At 43.6% G+C, this 27,795-nt stretch overlaps 1 protein-coding gene across 3 annotated transcripts in view; it reads right to left on the bottom strand.

Annotated features, from left to right (window-relative positions):
- LOC147712333 (zinc finger protein 8-like) overlaps positions 1–26,876 on the bottom strand; it is a 129,719-nt gene extending 102,843 nt beyond the window's left edge. For 2 of the 3 annotated variants that reach the window (XM_086920316.1, XM_086920317.1), the window contains exons 1-2: positions 26,733–26,867; positions 10,208–10,334 (exon numbers count right to left, since the gene is read on the bottom strand). In XM_086920316.1, coding sequence (XP_086776442.1) covers positions 10,208–10,334; positions 26,733–26,756 — 151 coding nt within the window. In that variant the 5' untranslated portion in view covers positions 26,757–26,867. Of the gene's footprint in view, positions 1–10,207; positions 10,335–26,732 lie in introns of all 3 variants that reach the window. The other variant, XM_086920315.1, reaches the window with a different exon arrangement.
- Positions 26,877–27,795: the final 919 nt, after the last annotated feature.

The following is a 27,795-nucleotide window of genomic DNA, read 5'->3' as shown; positions in this document are numbered from 1 at the left end:
AGACGAGTCAAACATTTATCTTCAACATGCAAAAATACCCCTTATTGAACAGAGAAAACAATCACCTTGCCCTCCTCTGCAGAACACAGCTGATTAATAAGAGGAGACAATCAAGTCTACTTGCAACTGCAAGAGAATACCATATCACTCACAGAAGAAAACCACTTACCACTGTCCCGTGGAAGGAACATTACAAATTGATCAGAAAATACAATCACATCACAATAGTCTGCAACTGAACACCAAATATTGGTAGGAGGCAACCACTCATTTGATCTGTAGACGAATACTTTAAAATAATTAGAGGAGACAACCACTCTCCTGACATACATGTCAAACCCTACATTCCCAGTCGAACTCTGCGATCCAGTAGCCAGCAACAACTCCAGGTTCCTAGGATAAAAAAAGCTAGGCAGGGGGGGCGAGCCCTATCCTACAAAGGCCCAATTCTTTGGAACTCATTGCCCTCTGTTCTCAAAAATACAACCAACTTTCAATCCTTTAAGAAGTCCCTGAAAACCTTTTTATTTGCCGCCTGTTAGGCCTGTTCCCCTTCATCTCATTATCTAATTACTAGTTTCTGGCTCTTTTGGTAATAACTAAGCGCTGAGATACCCTTTCGAGGATTGACTTCCATCGCTATACAAGAACATAAATAAATAAATAAATAAATACAGGAAAATATTACATATTGATCACATGTAGCAATCGGTTCATGTGCTGTAAAGAAAATTACAAATTCATAAGGGATCCTCAATGTATCATGGCCTGGAGAGGTGCATCACATATTGATCAATATGACAATCACTGAACTATGCATGACTACAGCACAAATTGTATAGAGCAGACAATCACGACACTCAACCAGCAGAGGTAATGGAGTTGAGAAGCAGGTTTTGGTCTGAGGTAGTCCATATATTAACCACATAGTTCTGATAGTAGAGCAGAAGGGCTAGCATGTCATTGCAGGGTGTTTTCAAAAGGCCCTAAGAGCCTGTCACTCAACAGTGCTGATTGGAGAACAGAGCTGTAAGCAGGGGGAGCCAGTACGATAACCAGGGAGGCCGAAGAGAAATGTTGTCCAATAAAGGGCTACTTTTGTAATCTGAAAGTGAGGTAGATCAATCTGTTTGCAATGGTAGTTTTTTTATTTTAAAAAAAACCTTTAATTACCATTTTGCATCATATGGTAACAGAAAATAAATCATGAAGCTCACTGTCACAATTCGTCAGCATAAAAATAATGGCATTTACAGTCATCACATAAGAATATCAAATTCCATCCCAGAGGCTTCTCGCAATCGTCCCAAAATTCCCCCAATCTCTGCAATGTCCTGCGGCGTATCCAACTTTATCACTGTGCATAGCTGTGCGAATCTATTTCTAGAGGGAGAAGAAAGACGTCTCATCCAGGACATCTATATCATCAACCCACCCCAGCGGGGACTATGCCCTGCTCAATCGGTGTGGAGGGATGTAGCCGCTCCATGGCCCCATTGCTCTTGAATGGACCCCAGATGTCTTTAGGCCGAGAGGAGCGTGGCAAGGTACTGGCGTATAATTCGCTATTTGTGTTGCAATAAGTTAAGATGCTCAGCCAGTTCTTGAATGTAGGAGCGGCTTTACGCCCCAGTGTACGGCAATCTCTCTTTTCGCCAACAACAAGCTTAGGGCGACAAACCTCCGGACTATTTTTCGGAAAATTGGCAACATAGTCCAGTAATGCCACCTCTGGTGTGGGCTCCACCTCTAGTTCTACCATGTCCCCGAGTGTCTTATGCACTTTTTCCCAATAAGTTTGTATTTTTGCGCATGTCCAAGTGAGGTGAACAAAGTCCGCATGAGGAGCCCTGCATTTTAAGCAGGTGTGTGGTCTGGTCGGTTCTAATCTGTTGGTTGTCACTGCGGTCACGTAGAACCGGAGTAACATTTTTAAATTAATTAGCTTGTGGCGGCTATTTAAAGAAACCGTTTTGGTCACGGAACTACATTTAACCCACTGTTCGTCAAGGATGGGGTGCCCCAGGTCCTCCTCCCAGGCCCTTCGGAGTTTATCATCGGTGACAGGGATTAAGGACAAGCATTCCCGATATAACTTAGAAATCAAGTGCGTACTCTTGACATTCTCCATCGTCATCATGAGCGGGGTAAATGAATCTGGCTCAAGAGGGAAACTGGGTAAAGTCGCCTGAAGAAATGACCGCACCCAGTTCATAACAAATCTGTCCATTAAGGTGGCAGTGTGGAAACGCTCCTCCTCTGTCAATTGGAAGACATGCCCTCCCAGGAGCATGTATCCAAACTTGGTAATGTCAAATTTGGTTAACGTGTGCTGCACTAATTTCTCCCCCATGATCGGTATCCAGCGAATATTAGGGATAGGCAATGCCGACGAATACAATAGGGGGGGGGGGGGGGGGCAGCAGTGCGCCACAGCTTGTCCCAAGCCCAATTAGTGGTAGAAACAGTTTAGATATCCCTGGGGTCCCTTGCCAGGCCCTTGGGCATCAAAGCTTGCAAGGCGTTGGGGAGAACCAAGTCTGTCTCGGGTCATATGTAAGGGATTCTAGCATCAGGATGGTACCAGGCATACGCATAGTAAACAAGCCTAAGATCTAGGACACTGAACCCACCCCTGTCATATGGCAATGTCAATACCTGCCACCTCACCCTCGGTCGCCTACCCCCCATGTCAGTCTAATCAAGTGAGAGCGCAGTGTGAAAAAAAAGCTATTCGGTAAAGGGATTGGAATGTTTTTAAAGAGGTATAAAACCTTTGGAAGCACAATCATTTTGATCAGGGCCACCCGGCCAGTGAGGGAGAGGGAGGGAGAGGCGCAGCCACCTCTCCACCTGTTCCTCCAAAATATGAACCTCTTGGCCATAATTGAGCCTAAGCATTTGGGCTGTGTCCAGATGGATGTGCCCGCCCAAGTACTTGGTCGAGTCTGTGCACCAATTCAGTGGGAACTCACAATCCCACTGTACCATGTTTGATGTTAGGAGAAATATTACTGATTTGTGCCAGTTGATACCTAGACCTGAGAATTGCCCGAAACGTATGATTTCCCGTATGAAGGGGTCTAGGTACTCCAATGGTTTATGCACATAAAGAATAACATTGTCCGCATATAAAGAAACCAGCAATGGTCCAGTGTTAAACTGCACAACCCTATGCAAATGCTTCTCTCGAAAATGGCGAACTAACAGGTCAGTTGCAAGGATAAATAAAAGCGGCCACAGGGGGCAGCCCTGCCGGGTGCCTCGCGACAATGGGAAGGGGCACAACAGGGCACAATTTAGTCAAAATCTCGCAGTGGGACTACTGCACAGCATCGCCGTGTTGGCCACAAATCCCTTGGGCATACCCATACGTAAAAACAAAATAATCTAAACATGTAAATTCATATTTGTAAAGCACAAACTACTCACCCTTACAGGTCTCAAGGCACTGGGGCCAACATGGAAATTAAGTCAGCTATTGCCCAGAGTCACAGGGTGCTGAGCTGAGCAGCAGCCGGAGCCGGGGATCGAACCAAGAACCCTGTGCTGCAATGTCAGCTGCCCTGGCCGCTGCACCATACCTCTCCACCTAGCATTACGGACACAAAAAACGGCCACTCAAACGAGTCGAAGGCCTTTGCTGTGTCTAATAGAATAGCCGCAGCAGGGACCGCAGGGTTTATTCTATGCAGGAACGCAAACAAGGTGCGAAGATGGAGCGAGGTAGATCTTTGAGGAACCAATCCTGATTGTGCTAGGGTAATAATCTTGTCCATCGAAAGGGCGAGGTGGAGTGCAATCCTTTTAGCGAGGATTTTGTAGTCCAAATTTAATAGAGATAGCGGCCGAAACAAGGCACAGTGTAGAGGATCTTTGGCAGGCTTAAGAAGCAGTATAATGACTGTTTCAGGGAGTGTAGGGGGTAGCATATTCTGTTCAAGCGATTCAGCATGGACTTGTAGTAATTTAGGGGCCAGCAATTCCTTAGATGTCTTATAAAAAATGCAAGTGAAGCCATCCAGGCCAGGGGCCGTGGAGCCATTCAATGCCTCTATCGTGCTAATAACTTACTCTCTCGAGAAAAGGTTCAGCCATGAAATTCTGCATGTATTTCCCCAAATACGCCAGGGCTATCTCAGACAGATGGTCCTCTTGTGCGGTAGAGTCCTGTGCAGCCTTGGAGGTGTATAGAGTAGTGTTATAGTCTACAAATTCATCACGGATCTCAGTAGTGGTGTTGAGGAGCTGACCAGAGGGAGACCTCAGCGTACCGCCAGGGCGCTCTACCTCTCCATATTGAAGGGCAATCGCATATTTGCTTAAAAAATTGGATTCTCGCTCTGCCAAGTCCCTGAATTCAGTTAATAATGTTATCCGGTGTTTCGTCTTGTCAGGGCTAGGGTGGGTCAAGCACTCCCTATCTAGTTCTACCAACTGCTGCTCAATACGGTACAAAGTAGTCCGCTAATCTCTCCACACTCCGGCATGCTTTGCAATACAAACCCCCCTAATGTAGGCTTTAAAAGCCTCGCATAGCACCGCCCATGTATACACCGAGCCGGTATGACTGGTGAAATAATCCTCTATCGCCTCCTACACCTCAGCTAGGAATAAGTTGTCCTGCAGAGCCCGGCTTGGGAATCGCCACTGACGCTCATAGGCATCAGATCTAGGAGCTCCAAACTGAAGCAGCACAGGGGAGTGATCAAAATAGGTTCTAGGGAGTATGGTGAGGGACGTGTACCACTGGCAGACACCTGGTGTAAGTAACCAATAGTCAAGCCTAGTCCAAGTGTTGTATTGGGCCGCATAGTGTGTGTAAGCAGCAGTGGATGTGTTTTGCTGCAGCCATATAACTATTAAAGTCAGGGAATCACAGATTTCGAGGAGCGCCCTTCATGCGCGTGATTTAGTGGCAGTGGAGGCAGACGAGAAATCCAGTGTAGGGTTCAATATCAAATTCAGATCTCCACCAATAATCAAGCTACTTGCATCTAGTCGGACAAGCTGCGACTGAAACTCATGGAAAAAGTCGTGGCAGTCAGTGTCAGGATGAAAGAGGCCCGGGTCCACGTCGAGTTTGCGTCCCTCTGCCGATCGTATTGGCGCCACCCCCTCAGCAGGATGCAGCCCGTCCTCGCCACGATCGGGCACTAACGCCGCATCTCAGGAGCTCTCCACACGCTCCACATAACCACCGCAACAGGCTGGTGCCGCATAGCTGGAACCAGCCACTCAAAAGTGGGGGATAATTTGGATGTGCGCGGGCGATTCGGCAGAGCTTCAGCGCCGTGCGGCCATGTTGGTCAGCGGCGTGGCCACATTTTCAAAGGTAGTTGAACAGAGAGTTGACCAGAGCCTGAGGTAGAAGGTATTGCTCTTTAAAGGAGGAGAGGAATGGGATGGGCCTCAGGGAGCACATCCTGTCATACTGGAATGGTGAGGGCAGATGCTGAACACGGACTGAGGGAGATCAACGTATCACAGGAGGGTGCTGATGAGGGAGAGCACATAGTCTCAATCTTTCAGTCCATCACAAGGGAGTAATTGACTGAGAGCATCACATGGCTAAATGGATTCCAGCATGTCATCACAGAATGGAGATAGGATAGTGGAAGGAGGGCTTGGTCTAACAAAGTTCAGGTTGATACCTGAAAGAGGTGATGCAAGATAATGCACATAGCCCAATGAAGCTCAGCCTGTCACCCAAAGGTGCCAATAAAACAGCACAGGGTCTGAGTGGTCCCAGCTCATCACTCAATTGTACTGCTGATTAAAGGACAGAGCAAAAAGGAACTCAGCATGCCACCAGACAGAAGCCACCAGATACCTTTTTGTTTTGATGGGAGATAAGATGGCGACACCCTAGTACGACTCTGCTGACAATGAGTCTTTATCCATCATTTAATCCAACATTCGCCACCTATACCTTTTGCAAAAGGGCACCCAAGCATGTCAGAAACCTATTCAACGCTAATGGCTAAGAAATCAGCTGCTGAAACCAAGAACTGAACTAAATAAAGCCCGCAACTGATGTGCTGAGCGTGAGGCTGCCATATCCAAAATGGCGACCGGGCAAGGCGAGGCGATGCAGCGACTATCGGACTCCCGCAACCCTGCAACTCCGACATTAAGTAACCTGATAGCACTGCTATGATAAGCACTGCTAACCGACAACTGCGCAAATGCCAAGGGCAGGAAAGACACCAGTCGCTACCCGAGAGGGTGATGTAACTGTGAAGCTGCAGTGCTCCTGCTAACCATTAGCAACATCACCTCTCCGTCAGAGCAGTCAAGTGGAACCCAAACAACCACAACCTGCAAAAACCTGTGGCCAGATGAGAATACATTGCGCTAACAATAGGCCATCCAGGGCAACAGATTCCCTCTGAGGTGTGCAGCAGAGCTATTCGGCGAGAGCAGTTGGAAACTATCATCAGGACCAAGAACCTCTGGTAAGAAGTGCTGCACAAGAGCAGAGGTCACGACTACAAAGTGGAAACTTGGAGCCTGTGAAGACTGTGAGAATGCAGGCTTGCGGCAGAGGAGATGCCCTTTGCCCCCCGCTTTACCCTCCTGAATGTGGGCAGTGTTGGAAGCCCTCCCTGCACCTTAAATTGTTGAAGGAAATGTGACGTATGCATACAGGAGCACTTGATGATCATAGTCCTCATAACCTAGGCTAGCCAAAATAGCAGTAGCTACTGCACTGTTAAAATATGGGGTCGGAATGATTGTATTAACAACCTGAATATTTTACCATAACCGAGATGTGTTTTGCTACATGTGGAAATTGATGGCATTTTAGCATGTGGTGCCCAAGAGCTGTGATTGGCCATCGCTCATGGGAATGGTAAGGCATTCCTTTCTATTGCCCAAAATAGTGACCGCTGCTCACACCTGCCACTGGCCTGAGGAATGCCCTTAAACGTGCGCAGTAAGGACTCGAGATAGGTGCTCTTATCGAGGCCCAGTGCAGGCAGTGTCCCGAAAGCTGCTTTCACACCCAATGACTATTCGGCCTGCCAACCGCTCTTGCGGCTAGACAATAGACTGACTACGGCCGTAGACGACACATAGCAGGGAGACAATAAAGTGGGTTAGTGCGCCTATCTAGACCCTGCCCTGGCTGCACCTGGATAGCGTTCCCTGGTCCCATGGACTTAGCGGGAGGCTGACGCTCTACTCACCACCACTCCGGATCATAGTTGGCGCTCCGCCAGCCCATGTGCACAGCGGCGTCACTAGCCCGCAAAGATGTACTGGGTCTGCTGGTTGCAGTCTGGCCAGCTGAATGTACACAGCAGCGAGAGCTGGACTGCGCCCCGCACAACGTTTAACAGCCTCCAGGGCTGAACCCTTCACTTTCGACCCCACCCACATTGGTGGCAATCACGCTGCTTCTATCTGTTGCCGCATAGGCCGATGCCACTTCTTAGCGGCGGGAGCACTCTTCCCTGGGAAGGTTTTGCCTGAGAGGGACCTGCTCTTCATTATGAGATACTTCCCACCTTCCCTGACATTAGGGCTCTCTTCACAAAATGGCACCACCATTAAAACAGATATAGAATTGAAATCACATCCTCAATGAAAGAAAAGAAGGAGTTCACACTCAATACGAAAGCTGGATATCCCAAGCATTGAATAAGAACAGCCATCTTTCAATGGCCCAAGTACTATTTCAAGTCTAACCTCCTCCACTCGCCTCTACTTTGAGGGACCCTCCCTATCATATAGCCTTAGAGCCCGCCTTAGCGGGCTATACCGGCTATTAAAGGCCCGCTGAATCGTTAAAGGCCCGAGCCGAAGGCGAGGGACTTTAACGAGACAGCAGGACTTTAATAGCCGGTATAGCCCTGCTACAAAGGGCTTTAAGGCTATTAGAACATTCTGCCACTAGAGGGCAGAATGTTCTAACAAATTAAACAAAGGATTCTCGAAGCTCGAGGGGATATAAATCCCCTTGAGCTTCAAGAAGCCTTTGTAGAACATTGCAATGTTGCTCTGCTGGCCTTTACCGGCCCGTAGAAGCAGGGAGCACTCCATTGTCTGCAATGGAGCTCCCAACATTCCAATGTTCTAATAATTAATACAGGGTGGAATTACACTCTCCTTACCCCATAGCACCTACAAATGTAGTTTACTAACATCTACCACAATTTTATGATGAGCTGGACGTCTGTGGTCAACCATTAATCCTAATTTACCATATTCTGCTTGACACCCCCTGCTCAAGCTGTGATGCCCTACTACTCTACACCACCACACTGTACCCCTGACCAAACTATGATGCCTTACCACACAACTCAGGCTTGTGTCCCATTTTATGTATTACTGTTTAACCACTGCTTAATATAGCCTTATAGCCTGCCGTAGCGGGCTATACCGGCTATTAAAGGCCCGAGCCGAAGGCGAGGGACTTTAACGAGACAGCGGGACTTTAATTGCCGGTATAGCCCTGCTACGAAGGGCTATAAGGCTATTAGAACATTCTGCCACTAGAGGGCAGAATGTTCTAACAAATTAAACAAAGGGTTCTCTAAGCTCGAGGGGATATAAATCCCCTCGAGCTTCGAGAAGCCTTTGTAGAACATCGGAATGTTGCTCTGTGGGCCTTTACGGCCCGTAGAAGCAGGGAGCACTCCATTGTCTGCAATGGAGCTCCCAACATTCCAATGTTCTAATTACCTATAAGTAAATATTAGACCTCTATCCGGCTGGACATGTCCACTTAATATAGTAACGATTGAGTCTATAATCATTGCTTGTTTTCCTAATTCGTACTTCTCTAGGGACCACTATTGTTTAAAATATCAGAAAAGGATGCAGCATGGTAGTAGCCATACTGAAAATAGTAGATGACCTTTACAAGCCCCTTAATACAGACAAATGCTGACTACTTATTCACCTAGACCTTTTGGCAGACTTCCACACAGTTGACCACAAGCTCTTCTTGGATTCCCTTAAAAAAAGTAATTGGTGCGGTTGATTTTAACCTGGTTTGCATCCTTTTTACAAAGCTGCGATCAAAACTTTCAAAAGACGATCAGACCTCTGATACGAATGCGATAATCCCGGAGGTCCCCTAAGGGTTTGTCTTCTTGCCCACACTATTTAATATTTACATAGAACCTTTCACCGCCATCCTCAACCAAGCTAAAATCCCCTTCCATTAATAAGCGATGACACCCAGCTCTACATGGAAATCTCCTAATTTGAAGACATTCACTGATTAAATGCCACCCTCAAGGAAGTCCAACACTGGCTATCTCGCAACTACCTAAAGCTCAACCAAGACAAGACAGAAATGCATCCAGAATCAAACAAAGAACAAGTGTTGCAAATGGGCCACGCAAATTCAGCAGGAGTGATAGGGTGTAATATGTGACTGGTGTTGCTTTTAGGAGCACACTGTCATACATTTAGTACTAAAGTATGGTGTTGTAGCACATTTACAGACAGCACATTTTTCCATTGAATGCACCAAAACATTTGCACAAGCATGCCATTTTACTGCTAAACTATATAATGCACAAACAATAAAGTGTAGAAGTTAGGTTTCAGTGAATATTTGTCATTTGTACATCACTAAGTAAACTATCTTGATTTGTTCTAATCCAAATAAAATCTTATCGTCTGTCATACTCCAGAATGAGACAATCTTGCTTCATTTTTGCTTGTCTAACTGTTTATTTTGAAATATTTGTATAGTTCATTTATTGGCATTTAAATGTTGTTGTGTGTTAAAAGGAAATAACATCCTTCAATTCACACCAGCAAGATAGTCACAGTAAGACAAAGAGTAAGATTGCAGTAAGTGAAAGAAAAGTAAACAGTCTCCATGTTAAAGGAAGCAGCAGTCATAAAACTATACTGACATTTAATTTCTGTCTTTGAACACACAGCAAATCGAACAAGATAAAAATAGTTTAAAGACATATTAAATCGCAATTCACCTTCAGAACTACAGCTTAGTTGTTTTAAGGGTGTTGCAGCACACTCCAGCACCTATAGTTGCAATGGATTTATAATGATATCCAGACAGCGTTTGACGGTGTGTCTTGTAGATGCTATGAGATGGAATTGTAGTGACCTTTGATTCTTTTTGACAAACCACACATATTATTAAAGTAGTTCCAATTAAGTGAAACTGGAATCATGCCCAATATTTTACAAGTCTTACAAGCAGACACCGTAAGCTTACCAAGAGGACTCAATGCTTGGTGGATTCCCTTCATCACATTGTTGTAAAGATCCTTCTGCCAGTCGTGTAAAAGCTGCCACTCCTCTTCAGTGAAACAGGCAACAACATCCTGGAACGTCACTGGGGTCTGTAAGGGCAAAGGACACATTACCACTTCATTCTATAAGTCATCTATTTTTCTCCCCTCCTTTTTAGGTCTCGCCTGAACCAGCACGCATGCGATGCCCTGCAAGACATTTAGTGAGGGCTTTTAAATTCCAAACACACCAGCGTGTGTGCTTTTTTTGTTGTTTTAATCGCTTGCTATTGGCCTTTGCGTGCTGTCTTTCTAAGAAAGACAGCATGTAATTGGCCCAAGGAGGGTGCATGTCCTGCCTTCTGTGTCCTGTGGCCTAGGGTCCTCGGGAGTGAGCAGCAGCGCGGCCGGGTGCAAGCTGCATACCGCACATTACTTTCATGGCCGCGCTTGTTCCAATTATACTTTCTCGTCCTTTTCACTGCTCCCTGCCATGTGAATGACGTGCGCGCACCCGCTTGTTATATCTTGCTGACCCAGACTCTTGTGAGTATATTTCACTTTCCTGTTGAAATATTGTGATCTTTAAGTAGAGGTGATCGGCTGTGAGATAATAGGAGCATCTGAAATTTACAAACAAAAGGAATCGTAACAATGAAGACATACTCGCTCCTGCATGTTTTCAGAGTGGCAAGTCCCTGCTTCCCTCAGATTCTGACTACCTAACATGCTTCCTGTTTACATTGCTTCTCTTAAAACTTGTGTGACTAGGTGGTCTAGCCCTCTGACCTTCGACTTATTCACCTGTGAGCACATGCTGGAGGTTTCCACGGCACCTTAAGTGCTACAAATGTCGGTCTTAGATCTTGCTTGTTGGCAGCTGCTCGCCATTTCCCAAGCCACTGTTGTCAATTTAAAAAGCACTCTGTCTGATGGAGACCAAAAGCGACCCTGGCGGAACTGAGTAATTAGGCATTGTTTTCAGTTTCAAGTTGATGGCAAGTTCTCAGAGTTTAAGGTTAATGTTTTTGTAATGCATTCAAACACACATCGACAAAGCAAAAAGTTTTGTTTTTTTGGGGTGTTTTGAAATGTTTCCGAAGCATTAGCAAGGATTAAAAGACTGAAAATAATGCCCAGCAGCAGCAGCCAATTTCTTTGGAAACAAATCCTTCCTTAAATACTTTTGCCCACATGTATGACAAGACACGTTAGATAGAGTTTATGGAGCAGCAGCACAGGCTCGATTTGCACATAGGAAAAAGCCACCAGGCTAGTGGCAACAGTGTATCTGTCTTCATACAGACAACATAGGAACTGCACAGCACGACCAAGTACTTGTTTTCTTCAAATAAAGCACCTACAAACGATACAGCAACAATGCAAACCTCTCAAATGCACAAGTAAGAGGTACATCACAACAACACAAGATAAATGTGAGAGAGCTGCTCAGCAACTAAAACCACACATGCTGCGAGCACAGTGAACCAGATGGGGAGTCAGTGAACATTCTGTAAAATGAAAGGATGGCCACTCTTTGTTTTATGTCATCCTCTTCATTGCTGTGAAGAGACCATCTTTCCAGTGCCAACTATTCCAGCAGTTGTTGCACTACTCCATGATCACTGCAACAATGAAAGGGCTCTTTTGCAAAGCGAAGGAAGTTAGGAAAGAATGTGTGATTTGTCATTTCCAGCCCCAGGGCCCAAAAATACTATATTTTTCCTCTGACGGGACTAATACATGCTGCCAAACCAATTTTTAAATTTTGATAATTTTTAAAGCACAGGTTGTATTCTACTGAAGCATATAATCACCAAATAATTGAATCCATTTTACTTTCCTGACATCTGCTCCTTGACTTTCATTGTACAGCGTTTCAGAATAGCAGCATTCTAGGTATGAATCACAGAAACTTTCACGTAAATAAAAAGATGTAAGAATTTTTCAGATATTGATCCCCCCACAGGTGTTTGACATGATGGGGGTCAGAGATGGCCTTGTTCTAAATGAAGCAAGAATATAATATTTTTATCTCTAATAATTGCAACACGCAAAACACATCCACTTAAAGAATTACACATACTTTATCAAGGCAAATTTGTGAAGTAAAACAAAAGAAAATTGGATTTTCTTCCTTGTGTATATTAGACTACCATTGTTTTCATAGTTACACAACTACTCAAACATAAACAGCCAGCAGCAAAAGGTGAAGCAGAATTTTATTTTGGCACAGGATTATAGATTATTTCGTTTATTTGAATTGTTTTCTGGCATTTTCCCGGAAAACACCGATTGGCTGACTCAAAAAAAGTCTGAGGTTGGATGTCAGATGACTGAGGCCCGGTCTGGTAACTCCATCCCTTCCTTCACATATTGCAAGAGATGATACAATGATGCATGTGGCCATCAGGCAACAGTAGGGCTTGGACCAATGCCTTTTACTCTCTGGCCACCACATACCACTTCTGTTCCAACTGCTGTCCCCTAGAAAATGCTATTTAACTAGGGATGAAACTCACCAGAGTGTCCTTAATATTTTAAAATAAATTAACTGTTCGGCTTTAGGAACACTTCTTTCGTTTTGAAGAACAACTCACTTCTAATAAAAAATCTGAAGATTCAGGCATGTCCGGAGCAGAACATAATTGCATACTACTAAATACAACATACACTGCACATAATATCACTCAGTGCCTCAAAATTATATGCTACATAATCACACTCCATGCAATGCAACATACACTTCAAATATTACCACTCAGTACCACATAATTACAGGCCACATATTTACGCTCTACTAAATACAACATACACTCCCCATAATACCAAACATTGCCACATAATTACACTGTACACAATGCAACATAAATACACTCCACATAATACCACTCAGTACCACATAATCACACATCGCAATTACACTCTATTCAATGCAACATTAATACACTCCACTTAATACCACCCATTGCAACATAAATACACACCACATAATTAAATTCTACTAAATGCAACATAAATACAGTAGATATAATACCACTCAGTGTGGCATAGTTACACGCCACATAATTACACTCTACTCAATGCAACATAAATACACTCCACATATTACCACTCTGTGCCACATAATTACACACCACATAATAACACTCTACTCAATGCAACATAAATACACTCCATATAATACAACTCAGTACCACATAATTACAAGTCACAAAATTACACTCTATTCAGTGCAACATAAATACACTCCACATAATAACACTATGGCACATAGTTAGACGCCACATAATTATAATATAGTCAATGCAACAAAAATACAATCCACAAAATAGCACTCAGTGCGACAAAGTTACACGCCACATAACTACACTCTACTCAATGCAACATAAATACACTCCACATACCACTCAGTACCACATAATTACAAATACAAAAAAACGAGAAGATATTTTTTATGTTAAAAGCTTTATTTAATCAGGTTTTTCAGTATTATATAATGTTGTCTTTGTTTGTATAAAGGTAACGATAATGCTTAACACTTTTTACTATAACTTTTCAACATAATGCACAGCAGTCACAATATTGTACAACATAGCCAAAAGTTCTAGCTAAACACATAAGTTCCCAAAGGCGAGACCTATTGGCTATGCCAATGTGTGTTCTTTTTTATTTGCCCCCTTCATTTTCAGTTTTGTTAATTAAAGGTTGTGATGGGGTTTTTTCACTATGACGTGAGCTATCGCGCCGGTCTACTGACCACACTGTGCACCTCCTACAGTGTTTCATCACGATACTGGTTCCCAGCACTCATTCCCCTTATGGGTTTTAGTACACTCCTGCCTTACGCCATTCTTAATCACCTTGGGGGTAATCTTTGTAGAGTCTCATTAATGCAATATGTGCAGTAATACAGCAGCATATCGAATATGGAGCGGGCTCCATTCCCTTGTTAAATTTGTTAGCAACATACCCATGTTGTTATAATGCATGATTTGAGTTTGCTCAGAAGCACTTTGGTGGGAGTAGGTGACTGCATTTCCAAAGAACCCGCACAATGTGCATAAAGTATTGCGGTACTGCCTGGTCATATGTGCTTTTTATAATTTATTTTCCAGTTGTGCGCTTCTGGATGTACCCAGTGGCTTGAGGGTGGATATCACTTTCTCTGTAACTAGGGAAGATATCCAAAATATTAAGGGGTCTATTAGGATGGCGGGCGGACTCCAGTCCGCCTGCCACCCTAGCAGTGCTGGGACAGGCCTTCAGTGGTGCGTCAGTCCCGCACCTCCAATTAGTAGGACACCGCCACGGTGGCTGCACGCTTACATTACATTGTGGCGGGCAGTGTAATATCTGCATGTTGTGCACTGGCATGCACAATGTGACAGGCACCGCGCGGTGCCTGCCACCTTGTGCATGCCATGGGTACCCCCAAGTGCAGCCCCCTTCCCCCCTATGGGCCCGCAACGGGCCCCCAAAGAAAACACTGCATGCCTTTCCATGGCGGAGTCTCCACCATGGAAAGGTGTGGGACCGCCATCATCATAATATGGATGGCGGTGCCTGCAAGGCACCGCCACCATATGTTGGGCCATTTCCGCCCGGTAGGCAAACCAAGTTTTTAAACTCTGAGACTTCACTGAGGTCTGCTAAACAGAACTCAGTGCCAGTGCTGTGACCCTAAACAGCATGTGTTCGATAGGCTTATACCTTATTGGCATATGTTAACTTACTTATGAGGACTTAGTATATGGTACCAGGTCAGGGTACCCAAGCACTGTAGGTTAAAGTGTCTCCCCCAGGGTTTCAACACTTTGTGTGCCATACTGAGTGTGACAATTTAAAATATGTCTCCCAGCCTGCCACTGCAGACTGGCAGAGCAGTTTTAAACTGCTGACTCAACTTTGCTATTTAAACTAATGGCAACGCCAAAACCTCCCTTTTAAATATTCATGTCACCCCTACAGCAGGCCTATCACATTGTAAGAATAGGTGCTTTATATTAAAAAGTAGCAAATATTTGTATATGCCCTAAAAGTAAAAACCTCACATTGTTGTTTTTACTGCCGACAGGCCAGTAGTCTCTTTGGTGAGTTTAGAGTTAAAAGCTGTGCTAACTTCAGAATGGGACTACCAACGTAAATACCAAGGTATCAAAATAATAATCACATCAAACCCTACATGATGCCGAAGTTGAATTTAAGTAACATTTAAGTAAATGCAAAATGTAGAACGTTTTCCGGTGGCCATCTGCAGATACTGGCCACAAGACAACCACCTGTCCTCCAGGAAAAGGAAAAATAGAGACCTGCAGTTAGAAGAAGTGTCAACTGTCCCTGGCAGGATGCCACACAGGGTGTGAACCCAAAAGGCGAGCTTCAAAGGGGAAGCTACTGGTGAAGGGCAAATGGTGGATACAGACAAGAGGGGCTGCATTTTGTTTAGGTAAACAGGTTGGCGGTAGGGACAGAGAAGTGAGACCATCTGTCAAACCATTGTTTTCCATGTGCATGTAGCCCAACCTCTGGGTAGGCTATCAAGCTTCACACAGCAGAAGAAGGGTTCGGCTATATTAGGAGTGGGCAAAATAGTGCACTCTGGCATAGCCAGAAGCCAAACATTACAGGAAATCGTTATCAGGTGGGAAGGGATCTTGTAGCCCATTGCCTAGTAACCAACACAAGCCATGAGGACAATTTCTGGGCATAAATGTGACCCCTAGCAAAAGACCTCAGATCACATCTGTACTGCAGAGATGGCAATTAAAGGACTATCTAGCTGTTCCCCGGACCTGGTAAAGAGGTTGCACGAAACACTGGAATGCACCTGCTGATCCTTGGGCTAGCAGAGAAAGGACTGTGACTGTTTTGCCTGACTCCTGGAAAAGTCATTCCAGAGTCACAGACAGAAGAGGTGATTTCCAAGAAACTGACTTCCTGTTACGGCACCAGGGCCACAAATGCTGAAGAAGCCCATCCTGGCCAGTCAGTAGCCACAATCAATTGACCACCACTGACTTGCAGCTAGGGAGACCAATTCCTAATGCTCAAAAGTTGCACCCGAATCTGCTGGACTTTGGAGAGTCATCAAAGTGCAGTTTGGTTGCTTAAGAGTAACACTAGCCTTCAGCAAAGGGAACCACTGGTTTCGCTGTGACCAGAGAAGTAATCCAGCAGCAACAGGACTTATGCTGGACCGAAGAAGACTTTGAAGGACATCCACCCCCGTTACCAAAGTTGCCCCACCTGGACCATGAACTGAGGTGTAGCCCAAAAAAAGTCCCTCCTTATCCGCACAGCATCCTCAGTATCTTACAGCATCTTCAGCATCCTATATCCCATGCGTCAGGACCACTCCTTTTAAGTCTATGGCGTTTCACCCATCAAGTCGGGAACTGCACTTGACATTGCTGTGGTGATAAGGTATCTGTCCTACTCCTTACTGGCGCCCTGGACCTTCTCCCTGCTGGAGTTGGTCATCCAAAGCGGACTTGATTTGCCAAACACAACTTTATAAATGTTTTATAAAGTTTCTGCTTACCACTGCTTGCATACAAAACAGTGATTTACGATTTACTTAAAAATCTATACCTCCGGAACCCTCCAGTGGATTTCTTTTGTTTTGGTGTCTAAAAATTCATAATGAAAGGATCTATTGTTTATAGTTTAGTGTCCGATTTCTTTCGTGTAGAGTGACTTTAGTTTGATGTCTTGGTACTTGTACCTGCTTTATACTTGCTCTTTTGTTGTTTAGGACTTGCTGCTCAAAGCCCAGGGTTGAACTGGAGGTTTTCCAAATGAGTCTGACTTCACCCAAGACGGTATTGTAAGTGTATTACATGGTGAGGTCTCACAACTCATATAATACGCCACGTTCCTCTAACATTTCAAATGTTACATGTGGCTCAACTGACCCTTCTGGCAGGGTTTCATACTGTGCTATCAAAAAGAGTCCCAAAGTACCCTCCTTGCACAATCTGTTGAGCTCAGAGTAGTAACCTCTGCCAATTCAGTTCAACCTATTGCTTGCTCCCGAGATGCATTCAAAACACCTTCTCATCTAATCAAAGCTAATCACTTGATGGGCTAATGCTGAAGATCTAATGTAAATTAGCCTCCAGGACATATAGGCAGTGGAAAGGCACCTTTCTAAAAGTTATATTTCCATAATATGTATTACAAATCTAATTTCACAATTGAATCTGAATTATTAATAGCTATTAAAAGAGGAGCTTAATTATTTGAACTGGGTCAAGAGACATTTTCTCTCTATTATGTATGCAGAGAGAGAAGTAAGAGAACTTAGCAAACCTTCAGTACGGGCCTATATTGTACTAAAATCCTACCCCTAAGTAGAGCCTTACTAATGGGTGGACACAATACCTCACCATCGCTTTTTATTTTTGTACAAGGAGTAGGTTAAACCTCTTGCTTAGATTAGTTGTGGTACCTCAGTGGCAACATAAAGTGGACGAATTGGACCCCTGTGCTTATGATAGTTTTTCCTCATAAGATACCATGCGTTTTGTGATGCTCTGGGATCATTATTGTGCATTATGACAAAGTATTACAGTGCCACTGTTAAAAGAAAAAGGTTTCCTGCAAGTAAGACAGGCCCTAACTTACCTCCAGAAGTTAGAGTCCCCTATAGTGTTTCAGTGTCACAAGTTTTCTACTAGTTGCCCTTAGAATTAGAAATATGTTTTGACAAGTATTGGGCTAATGTTAATAGTTTGGGACCAGGTTCTGCATCAGGGATACTTATCACTATCATTTTTATGTAACTGTATTATTGAAGATCTTTTTTGACTGCTTCATGATAATGCATTCTTGTCTTACTGGTCACACTTTTATGGTTTTAATTAACTGAACAAAGTATGTTTTGACAGTGTTTGCTCTACTGTGATCTTGAGCTTTGTTTCACTGCTGATTTACTGAGATCTTGCTGCACTGCGAGTCTGTTCCGCTGTAGTTTTTCCTCCTCAGTGAATTTACACCAGTGTGAGCTTGCTCCACTGTAATTTTATTCCACTGTAATTGTTATCTATTGCACTTACTTCACTGTGACATACTTTACACAACACTTTGACCAAAACCTACAGCACAATTCCACTAACTAAAGGGACTTCAACACCATTAATATACACAGTCATAACATACCTACCAATTTTGTACATTCCCACAAGAAATAATACCAGTATCACTCACTTTACTGGTACTTCTCCTTATCCATCCCACGTCATCAGGACACTGAAATTTCACATGCATTCCACTACCACACATTACCACGCTACCATGACATGCAACCCCACCATAATTTCATGACTATTGGAGATACAAGACACCCATCAATCATCACCTCTTTTACTTTCCTAGACTAAATATAAAACATGCAGCAGAGTTCATTCAGCCAAATAATAAAACGTATTCTGTCAAGATTTACCTTTGTAATGCCCAGCCAGTCAATCTGCAGCCAGGCCCCCTACATAACTTAACACTTTTATTTACACTTCCTTCCTTACATTTCACAAGCCTACTTAAACCTGGATTGATCCCAAACGCGCTGCCACTGCTAGTCACACTGACAACATTACTTCCAAACCCACAAGTCATCTCACAAAGGCGGAAGTGTTGGCATTCTTTTTACCAAACCACTCAAGACCTCTTTCTGAAACCCACAATTCCATCATCCTCTTTCAAATCATATCTAACAAAAATAATCACCCCTTCAAGCTTCACGTCCTAACACTCTACATACCTTCAACTAGCATGGAAAGTTTCTTTAAAGACCTCTACAATGTCCTCCAATTTATAAAATCCATGCCATGAGAGACTTTAACCTAGTCCTGAGTAATCAAGTACAACACACCTTCTTCAGGCAGCTTTTTCTCTGACCACTCACTAGTCAATAATTATGCTTTACCCAAACATAACCATAGCAAACCTTTAGACTTTATACTGATCACTAATACACATCCACACTCCTTACCCACCATTAAAAATGTTGTCATCATTGACATATCTGTCACCACTCCTTCTGCTATCCCCTTATTGCTATCTCCGGCTTGTTTTAAGGAACACACTCGACTCTCTCTCTTCCTTTGGTCTTGGACCAATCGCACAACAACCTCACTCCATTAGTACACAATACATAATTCACAATGTTCAATTAGATTGTGCTTTATGCAATTATGCACACAATGCGCTATAGAGAGCGTATGGTCAACACTAAAGAGAACTTTCAAACATACCAGCAAGCTCTATGTACAGTTTGCAAAGCTCTTGACAATAGAAAATAAGCTTCTTTCAAGTTTTACTCACATCTCTTCAAAAACACCCAAAAAAAATGGCACTCAATGTCCACAAGCTTCTTGCATCATCTCTCTCGAGTTCAGACTTTGCAGCCTACTTCTCTTTAAAAATCACAAATCCTTGTTACAATATTTACCTCTTTGTTTCTTTCCTCCTACATCCCTGCCACTCAACAAATGTTCACATCTATGTTTGCAGACTTGATAACTACCTCCCTTCATAGTTCATTCCCATACTAAAATCTGGTAACCGTTTATGCCACTCATTTGACCCTTGCAGTCCACAACCCAAGAAACTACTTGCTCTAATCGTCAATGCACAAAACGGTCTCACCCACTCACTACAATCTGGTACCTATTCCTATGCTATTGTTCTACCCATATAAAAGAAATATATTGCTAACCCCATCTCTTCCCAAACAACTACACAGTATCTCTTCTTCTCTTCTTCTGCAAAACACTTCAACCTCTTGTTTTAACTGACTACTCTCCACCTCAATGCCAACATTCTGCTTAACCCCATCCAATCTGGTTCTGTGACATCCACGGCTCAGCCCAAAACGGGTTTTTCTCCTATCTTCTCCTTTCGCTTTAACCAGTCTTTTATTGTGGATTGCCAATTCTTCGAATCCACGCCTAACAAAACCAAAGATCAGCCAACTAGCACCTCATAAAAGCAATAAAACCCTCCTGTGCACTGTGCAGATGTTGGTTCTTCCACCATTGTGGACCCATTCATTGGAATGCTTTCTCACTGAAAATCAGGCCATCTCAGCACTACAGGGCTTTACAAAACAAAACTAAAAACATGTCTCTTGAAACCTGAAGGCAGTAGAGATTCTGTGCTGCACAGTATTTCAGATTCCTGCTTCACCTTGCTGTTTTTACTCTCCAAATACCAGCTTACTTACATTTCCAGTTATAACCTCATTGTTTTAAATGGCCACCAAACAATTAAAATGTTGTCCCAATGTCAAACCTGGCCTTATTCACACATCTTTATAGCATTATGCTCTCACAAACCCAAAAATTGCTTTCATCAGTCATTATCATAGCCATGTGAAGCATCGATGATAGCTGTAATGAGTGAGGTCAGCTTTAGGTTGAGTTTCATAAGATTTTAGAAAATAGCTCACATACTTCAGATTTTGCTTTAAAACAGAAGAATATGTTAATGTGTTAAAACTCGGATCAAATGATAGAAGTACTAGATCTCTCAGTCTTTGGGTGGCTTTGTCTCCAACATTTTGGCATACCCCTCCATTTTTTCTGATTTCTTTTGTGTTGGCCTGTGGACTCTGTGCACTTTACCACTGCTAACCAGTGCTAAAGTGTGTGTGTTCACTCCTTAAAACATGGTAACATTGGCTTATCACTAATTGGTCTATTTAATTTACCTATAAGTCCTTAGTAAAGTGGTACTATGTGTACTCAGGGTATGTAAATGCTACCAGCGTGTCTGCACAAACGTGTCTCAGCATACCATTGCAGCATGTGTGTGCAGTTTTGAACAACCAGATTTAGCTAGCAAAATAAACCTTTTTCCAGGCCAAAGACTTTCTTTAACAGCCCAACGAGCAGGGTGCTGTGTATTTAAAAAGTAGGCCATGTAGATTTAGGTTTTACATGACCGGATAGTGAAAAATTCTTACATTAGTTTTTCACTTTTGCAAGGCCTACCTCTCCCATATGATAACATTGGAGTTACCTTATTACATTTATGAAGGATAACTTCCAAATGGAAACAGGTCATTGGGCCAAGTTTAGAGTCTTTGGAATAGTAATGAAAAACCCTCTTTCATGATGAATTTGGATTTGGACATCCAATTTTGAAAATGCCACTTTTAGAAAGTTGTTATTTTCCTGCTTTAGCCATTTAGTGCTTGTAGTCTGTCTCTGGGTCACATGACTAGGTGCAGTTGGACCTTGAACATTCCTCCTCGACAGCTAGACAATAAAGAGCTCAAGTGTGTCTGGATGGGTCATCACCGGCAGGATAGGAATAGTGTTATGAACAGACTAACTTGCAACTGAATAGGCTGTGGTCTGCCGTCATACAAAGGACTTGTCACCCCTGCATTGTTCATGAAGTCAGTTTGGGACCTGAACAGAGAAGTCCGGAACCTTCACGCATTTCAAAGGGAACTCTCTAGAAACTTCTCCTACTTCAAAGAAGTTACAGCTATAACAATGGGACCTTCAGAACCACTCGTCACTTCACTCTCTGGATCCACAGAAGGACTCTCAGAGGATTGTGTGCTGCTATGAATGGCTGTTTATTCCACAAGACTTCGTTGCCGCACCTGGAATACCAGACTGACTCCAAACATTAGTTGGCTGGCCTCCTGATCACAGGCTCAGGGACAGAAAAGGCTCGAATCATCTTGAACTCACACCTGGTCTCACCCAGAGTCAGTCGTAACCCTCCAAGTGTGCCCCTCCTGTCCTGGATCCTTGGTGGTGGTGCAAATGGATCGCAGATACATAAAATAAAAACTGCTCTGAGAACCAGAGAGAAGATTGGAACTAACCTGCTCATCTATCCACCCAAGGTGCATTGCGGGTAGGACTGATTTCGTGGCAGCTCCCGCTACGTTCTTTCCCCAAGCAGCAAACCCTATGGGTCCCCGCTAAAAAGTTGCCAAGAATAAATCTGATGACTTATGCCTCTGTGCTTACTTGTGGTCCCTAAAGTTGAACATCCACATTGATTGTTGTCCTTCCCCCCCCCAAGATGCTGGACTTAATAGGCAAATGTGGCTCTGCTACGGTTTTCGTGACCATTGATTTACAGGAAGCTTATCACCAGATTGAGGTAGAATGTGACTCCTGTTTAGATACCATTCTTGTGACTACTGATAGCGCTTACAGATATTTAAGATTGCATTTTTGGATTAGACTTAGGTTTTCAAAAGTTAATGGATGCACTCTTCAGAAGGTTCCAATGGTTCCAGTATTTCAAGAGAATATTTTTATTTATGCCACTGCTGAAGCACACAAAAAGGCATTTGAAGATATAACTCATATTATTGTGAAAACCGAGGTAGATACATTTGTAGCCAGGGAAGTAGTAGTAAAATAAAAGTTTATTTAAACCATGATCGAATTACACCACCCAGGAGTAAAAGTGCACAGAGTCCTAATGACAACAAAATGAGTTCAGGAAAAACAAAAAAGTGAAGGAAAAAGTGTGAGGGGGGTACCACATCAAGGACTAACAGAACTCTTTACCAAGCTCTGCATAGTGACTAACAGTTCCTAGGAGCAACTGATGCATTAGGAAGAAATCTGATAACAGTGAAGACCTCCTCATATGATAGGAAGAGCTGCTTTGTGCACTTTAGTGCTCTGCTCCGCTGATTTTCTAGACTAAGGGGCCCATTATGATGTCGGGCGGATAGCCCCCGACAGGCTGGCGGTGGCCATCGCCGGCCTGGGCCTTCACTTTGGGGGCCCCCTGCAAGCCCCCAAAGTGAAGGAGGGGTGGGGGGTGCACACGGGGGGTACCTGTGGTACCCCCTGCATTTGCATATACAATGGGGTAGGCAGCGCGCGGTGCCTGCCGCATTGTGTATGCAAATGCATACATGCATTCATGGCATTGTGGCGGGCGGTGCAGAGTGCACCGCCCGCCACAATGTTATAAATGCGGGATGCGGCCGCCACTGTGGCGGCTGCATCCTAATACCACTCACGGCACCCCCGCCCTTATGGCAGGCCTTCCAGAGTCCCGGTAGGACGGCGGACGTCATCATAATGACCCCCTAAGTGTCTCCTTTTTCTCAAGTTGTCATGCTATATTATTCTTTCAACATTAACTTAGATTTTGTTTTATATAGTGCAAACTCAACTCAAAGGTATCAGAGCGCTGTACATGAGCACCATTTGCATTAAAGACGGACACGTTTATTTTTAGGCACAGGAAGATTAAGTGATTTGCCCAGAATCACAGAATATTTGAGACTCCTGTCAGAATGGAACATGGTTCTCCAGCTTCAAAGTCAACTTGCCTAGCCGTTAAGCCACATCTTCTCCCCACGTCTACCGCGGTCATTGGCTTCAAATTAGTAATTTCTTCTATTGTTTGTTGTTTCAAAAATACATTTCAAAGGGAAAAAAATGCCAGTTTTGACAGATTTTTCTAATGTTCTCACTGGCATTGACATTGTTTGACCAAGTTCCAGAATCACATGGAAGCCAGGGGCAACTGCACCTCAACTGTGGTGGAGGAGGTATTTTGCCAGTGAAGTCTAGTGGTCTGGCCTCCTATGGATCAGTAAAATGGGCTAAATACAACCCTTTCTAAATCTACTATTAGAGTGGCAAGGGAGGCAGCCAAAAGCTTCTGAGGGAGGTATTTTGGAGGACAAGAGCTCAGAACTCAACATTTACCCCAGCAGACACAATGATGCATTGTCCAGCCCAGTGCTTACCTTTTTATAAAATTAAGTATCATAATCTCTCAGCAAAATAGAATACTACACAATTAAATAGGAACAGCACATACATGGTTGTAATCTCAGTTATGATCTGGCGCTATACACCCATCCGTATCCTTTCCCCAGTTCTAGTATCATCCTACTTTCCTCCAGGATGATGGAGGCATTGACATTAATTAAGCATAGGTGTAGATCACACCTATTTACCCAACTGGTGAGATGTGCAACTCAATTCAACAGTCCCCACCCCAAGCAAATAGTCTTTAGTCCTCACACCAGTTTCCTCAAACTGTGTTTATCCCTTGGTTTATCACAGAGCAAGCACCGCTTGACCTGCTTGGTGGTTGTTGTAGATTTAGTGATGCAGCAGGTGCAGTTAGCGTACACACTCTTCACAGCAGAGTTTCTCATTGAGGGTGCTTCAGCAGCGACCTGCCTTCTGAACAGGAGTTGATGGACAAGTCAAAGCATTATATCCTGTAACGCGGTAGGATACAATGCAGAATTTGTACCCAGGCATAGTGGTTGCAGTCTCTGGGCCAATTTGTCAGCAATTATGGGTCTTCAGCAGTTGCAGACTTCCAGTCCAATTGAGCTGCACTTAAGCGGGGATGTAGTTCCTTTTCTCCAGTAGGCATTTAGATAACATAGTGGTGCTCATATTTGCAAAGTTTTGGTGCAGTTTAGAAGGCAACTATTCAGAGAGGTCGTGGACAACCACACAGCACAGTTGCTTTTAGCTTTTCTTTCTGGGTTTTCTACATATCAGGAAATGCTAAGCTCCTCCTGGACAGTTTTTCTTCCTGCAGGGCGAGATACTCTTCTCCCCCGGCTCAGCTGCCAGACAATCTTCTAGGTACTAGGCAGACCCTCAGCTCCTCCAGAAGACTGAAGTGAATACTTGAGGTGTTGCACCTTAACCAGTTGGACAGTGGCTGTCAGTGCAGACACTAGCCCTGGTCACATGGTACTCCTTTGAGCACTCTGTTCTTTGGTCATGAAGAACGTGGACTGGAACAGAATGAGACGTTTAGATCACCGTTTTGTAGACATTTCTTTGTGCAATGGGCCGCTACTAAGAAGGAGTATCCCCAATGGAGTGTGCGATCTCTGCACCTACCGGCCATAACCCTTCCTGACGATCCTTTGGTTTTGCTTTGTTCGCCCTAAGTTGGCAGGATATGCCCAGACGTGGGTCCCTTGCTCACTTTGCCCCTGGATTCAAGCTAGCCTGGCTGATGGCAGCTGATTAGCCAGAAACCGGTGCCAGGATGCTTGTTTCCGGTCCAGGGAAGACATGGCTTGGCAGTTCGGGCTGGACTGTTCCCATGAGGTACAGGGTCAGACTGATTTGCATATGGCCATGTCTGAACGGTGGTGGTGGAGTGAGCTAAAGAATGATAATGGATTAAACTCAGATCAGTTGACTGGGGGTGAGTGCTTGCAATGTTCAACACTCCGTCCATCATCCCCTTTGGTTTTGCTTTGTAGGATGAACTAAACAGCATGCTTTTGATAAAAATGTCTTTAATGAATTTCTAAACGTAGCTGGGTCTCCAGCCTCCTCCCTTCAATGTCTGCATCCACCAGCCACAAGCAATACACTTATACTGTCTGTGGAAGCCATGTCCAGCCTCCATATTGAGCCATGCTAAACGAGCGACATTCAAAATGGATTCCTCTGATCCTAGTACTCAGACTCTCACAACAACCCGAGATCTGCTACCATAGATATGCTATACACTCACTGCACACACATACACTCGGCTCACACATACAATGTCAGATCAGAAATTGACATGAGAGGAGCCAGTGGTGTTGCCTCTACCTGAAAAAGGTCTGGTCATTCTACTGAGGCACAAAACATGCTATGCAGCCACCACCTCTTTATGTGACGCAAACAGGGCATGGACAGTCATGGTATTCCCACTGTGAGGTTAAGTGTGTTGCACCTCTGCATCGGACAGAACAAATCCTGGACCTAACATCACCAGATGCAGGCATAGGCCTCTGCACCCGCGCTAGATTAGTGTCAAAATAAAGCCTTACACAAAGTCAGGACACCAGAACTGCATCACCAAGTTCGCATGAAGTTGGCCACTCAGGGTATGGGTAAATGTTGCTTTACCATGCAAGGAATAGCCCTGTGTTAACAGACCTATAAATACAGGCCAGGCTGGTCAAATACTCGTCAGGTGGTAATCCTAAACAGAATGGATGTTCCTCAGTCAGTTCAAGTGACACTGCTTACTTTCACCTTTAGGAACCAGTTACCTTACAGCAAAAAATTGTCTTTGACTTTTTACAGCCCTCCGCTTCGTTCACGCTATGCAAGTATCAAAAATAGACATACATACTCCAAATGTACTTTTTGGCCCATAGCTGGATACTTGTAAATAGTTGATAACTGTTGATGCTGTGCATCTTGATGTTGACTACTGTGTTACCGTTGTGAAGAAGACGGTATAATGCGTCTGTCTGTCCCCACACGTGGCTCTTATAGTAGAACTATATAATCAGGTAGATTCACATGTAGAATAGAGTAGTGTGAACTTTGGTCACTGGAAATAAGCAAACGCGTTCCCCTTTTTTGGCGTACAAACTTAAAACAAACCATACATAATTAGGAACCGCTCAGGTTGCCTAATTCCAGAATTGCTACACTCTGAGGCCATTGTATACAGATGCGACTGTTCTTCTACACACACAAATATTGTGAAAATACCCAGCATGTGCACAGGACAACCAACACTCGCCTTTTTTGGATCCTGCGGATACATGCTTCTCCCGGGATCGTATTCTGACTGTCACGCTAGGTGCTACAACCGATCAACATGCGAAGTCCAACCTCAGACCCACAGTCCCTTCCTGCGTTCGGAGCCGCCAATAGGATGATATGAAATCTTGTTTGTTGCTGCAGGCGCGCAAATATAACACACTAATCTCCTGGGCATGCGCATACTGAGCGCTGTAGGAGCCACCGATGGGCCGCAAATTACAGGAATTTTGCGCACCACCTGTTTCTTCCCAATCTTTGTAGTGCTAGAGCTGGAATACTAAATTAACCAATCCAAGCACACATCGGGGAAGTGTTTGCAACATAGCCATGCACTTCCTTCTGCGAGAAAAGAAGCACAGACTCACTGGTAACCAGGGCTTAAATCAAGTAGGATGAAAAAAGCATTGGAAATGCAATAGGTCTCGCAATAGAAACGTTTGAGCTTTTGCTGTGGTTAATGTATATATTTTTTAATTTTTGTTTATGTTTTGCAAATTATGCAAGTATAAATTTTTGTTATTTGAAATGCCAATAGTTATAAATTTAGCAAATGTTACATCTATAGCATTAGTAAAGGTACATGTTTAGTTTTCCCCTGTCTTCCATGTATTGATCTGACAAATCACAATCTTTTCAAAATGTTATAAATAATACGTTTGCAAAGCAATAGGGCGCGCATTAGTAAAGTTAGAGGTATTAGTATTGTAAATGACACATTTTTTATATATGTTTTTCTTTTGAAAATAACGAAATTAAAACTTTGTCGTTTACAATGCCAAAAGTGTTAACTTTTGCAAACGTGACACCTATAGCATTTGTAATGCAATGTGTTGTATTTACATGACTTAGATGTATTAATATTAAAAATAACAATGGGTTGTATTTGTTCCAATATTTAATACTTAAATAAAAGTTATTGTAATTTATAATGGCAATAGCTTAAACTTTTGCAAATAACTTTTTGGAAGTGTATTTTATTGTGATGAAAATACAAGAACAGAAGTGAAATATTAAAATTTATTGTGTGACATTTGTAATAA

The sequence above is a fragment of the Lissotriton vulgaris genome, chromosome 5, assembly GCF_964263255.1.
Source record: "Lissotriton vulgaris chromosome 5, aLisVul1.2, whole genome shotgun sequence".
In the NCBI taxonomy this organism is placed as follows: domain Eukaryota; kingdom Metazoa; phylum Chordata; class Amphibia; order Caudata; family Salamandridae; genus Lissotriton; species Lissotriton vulgaris.
Note: the sequence above shows the minus strand (reverse complement) of the source record. Positions and strands in the feature narration are given on the sequence as shown.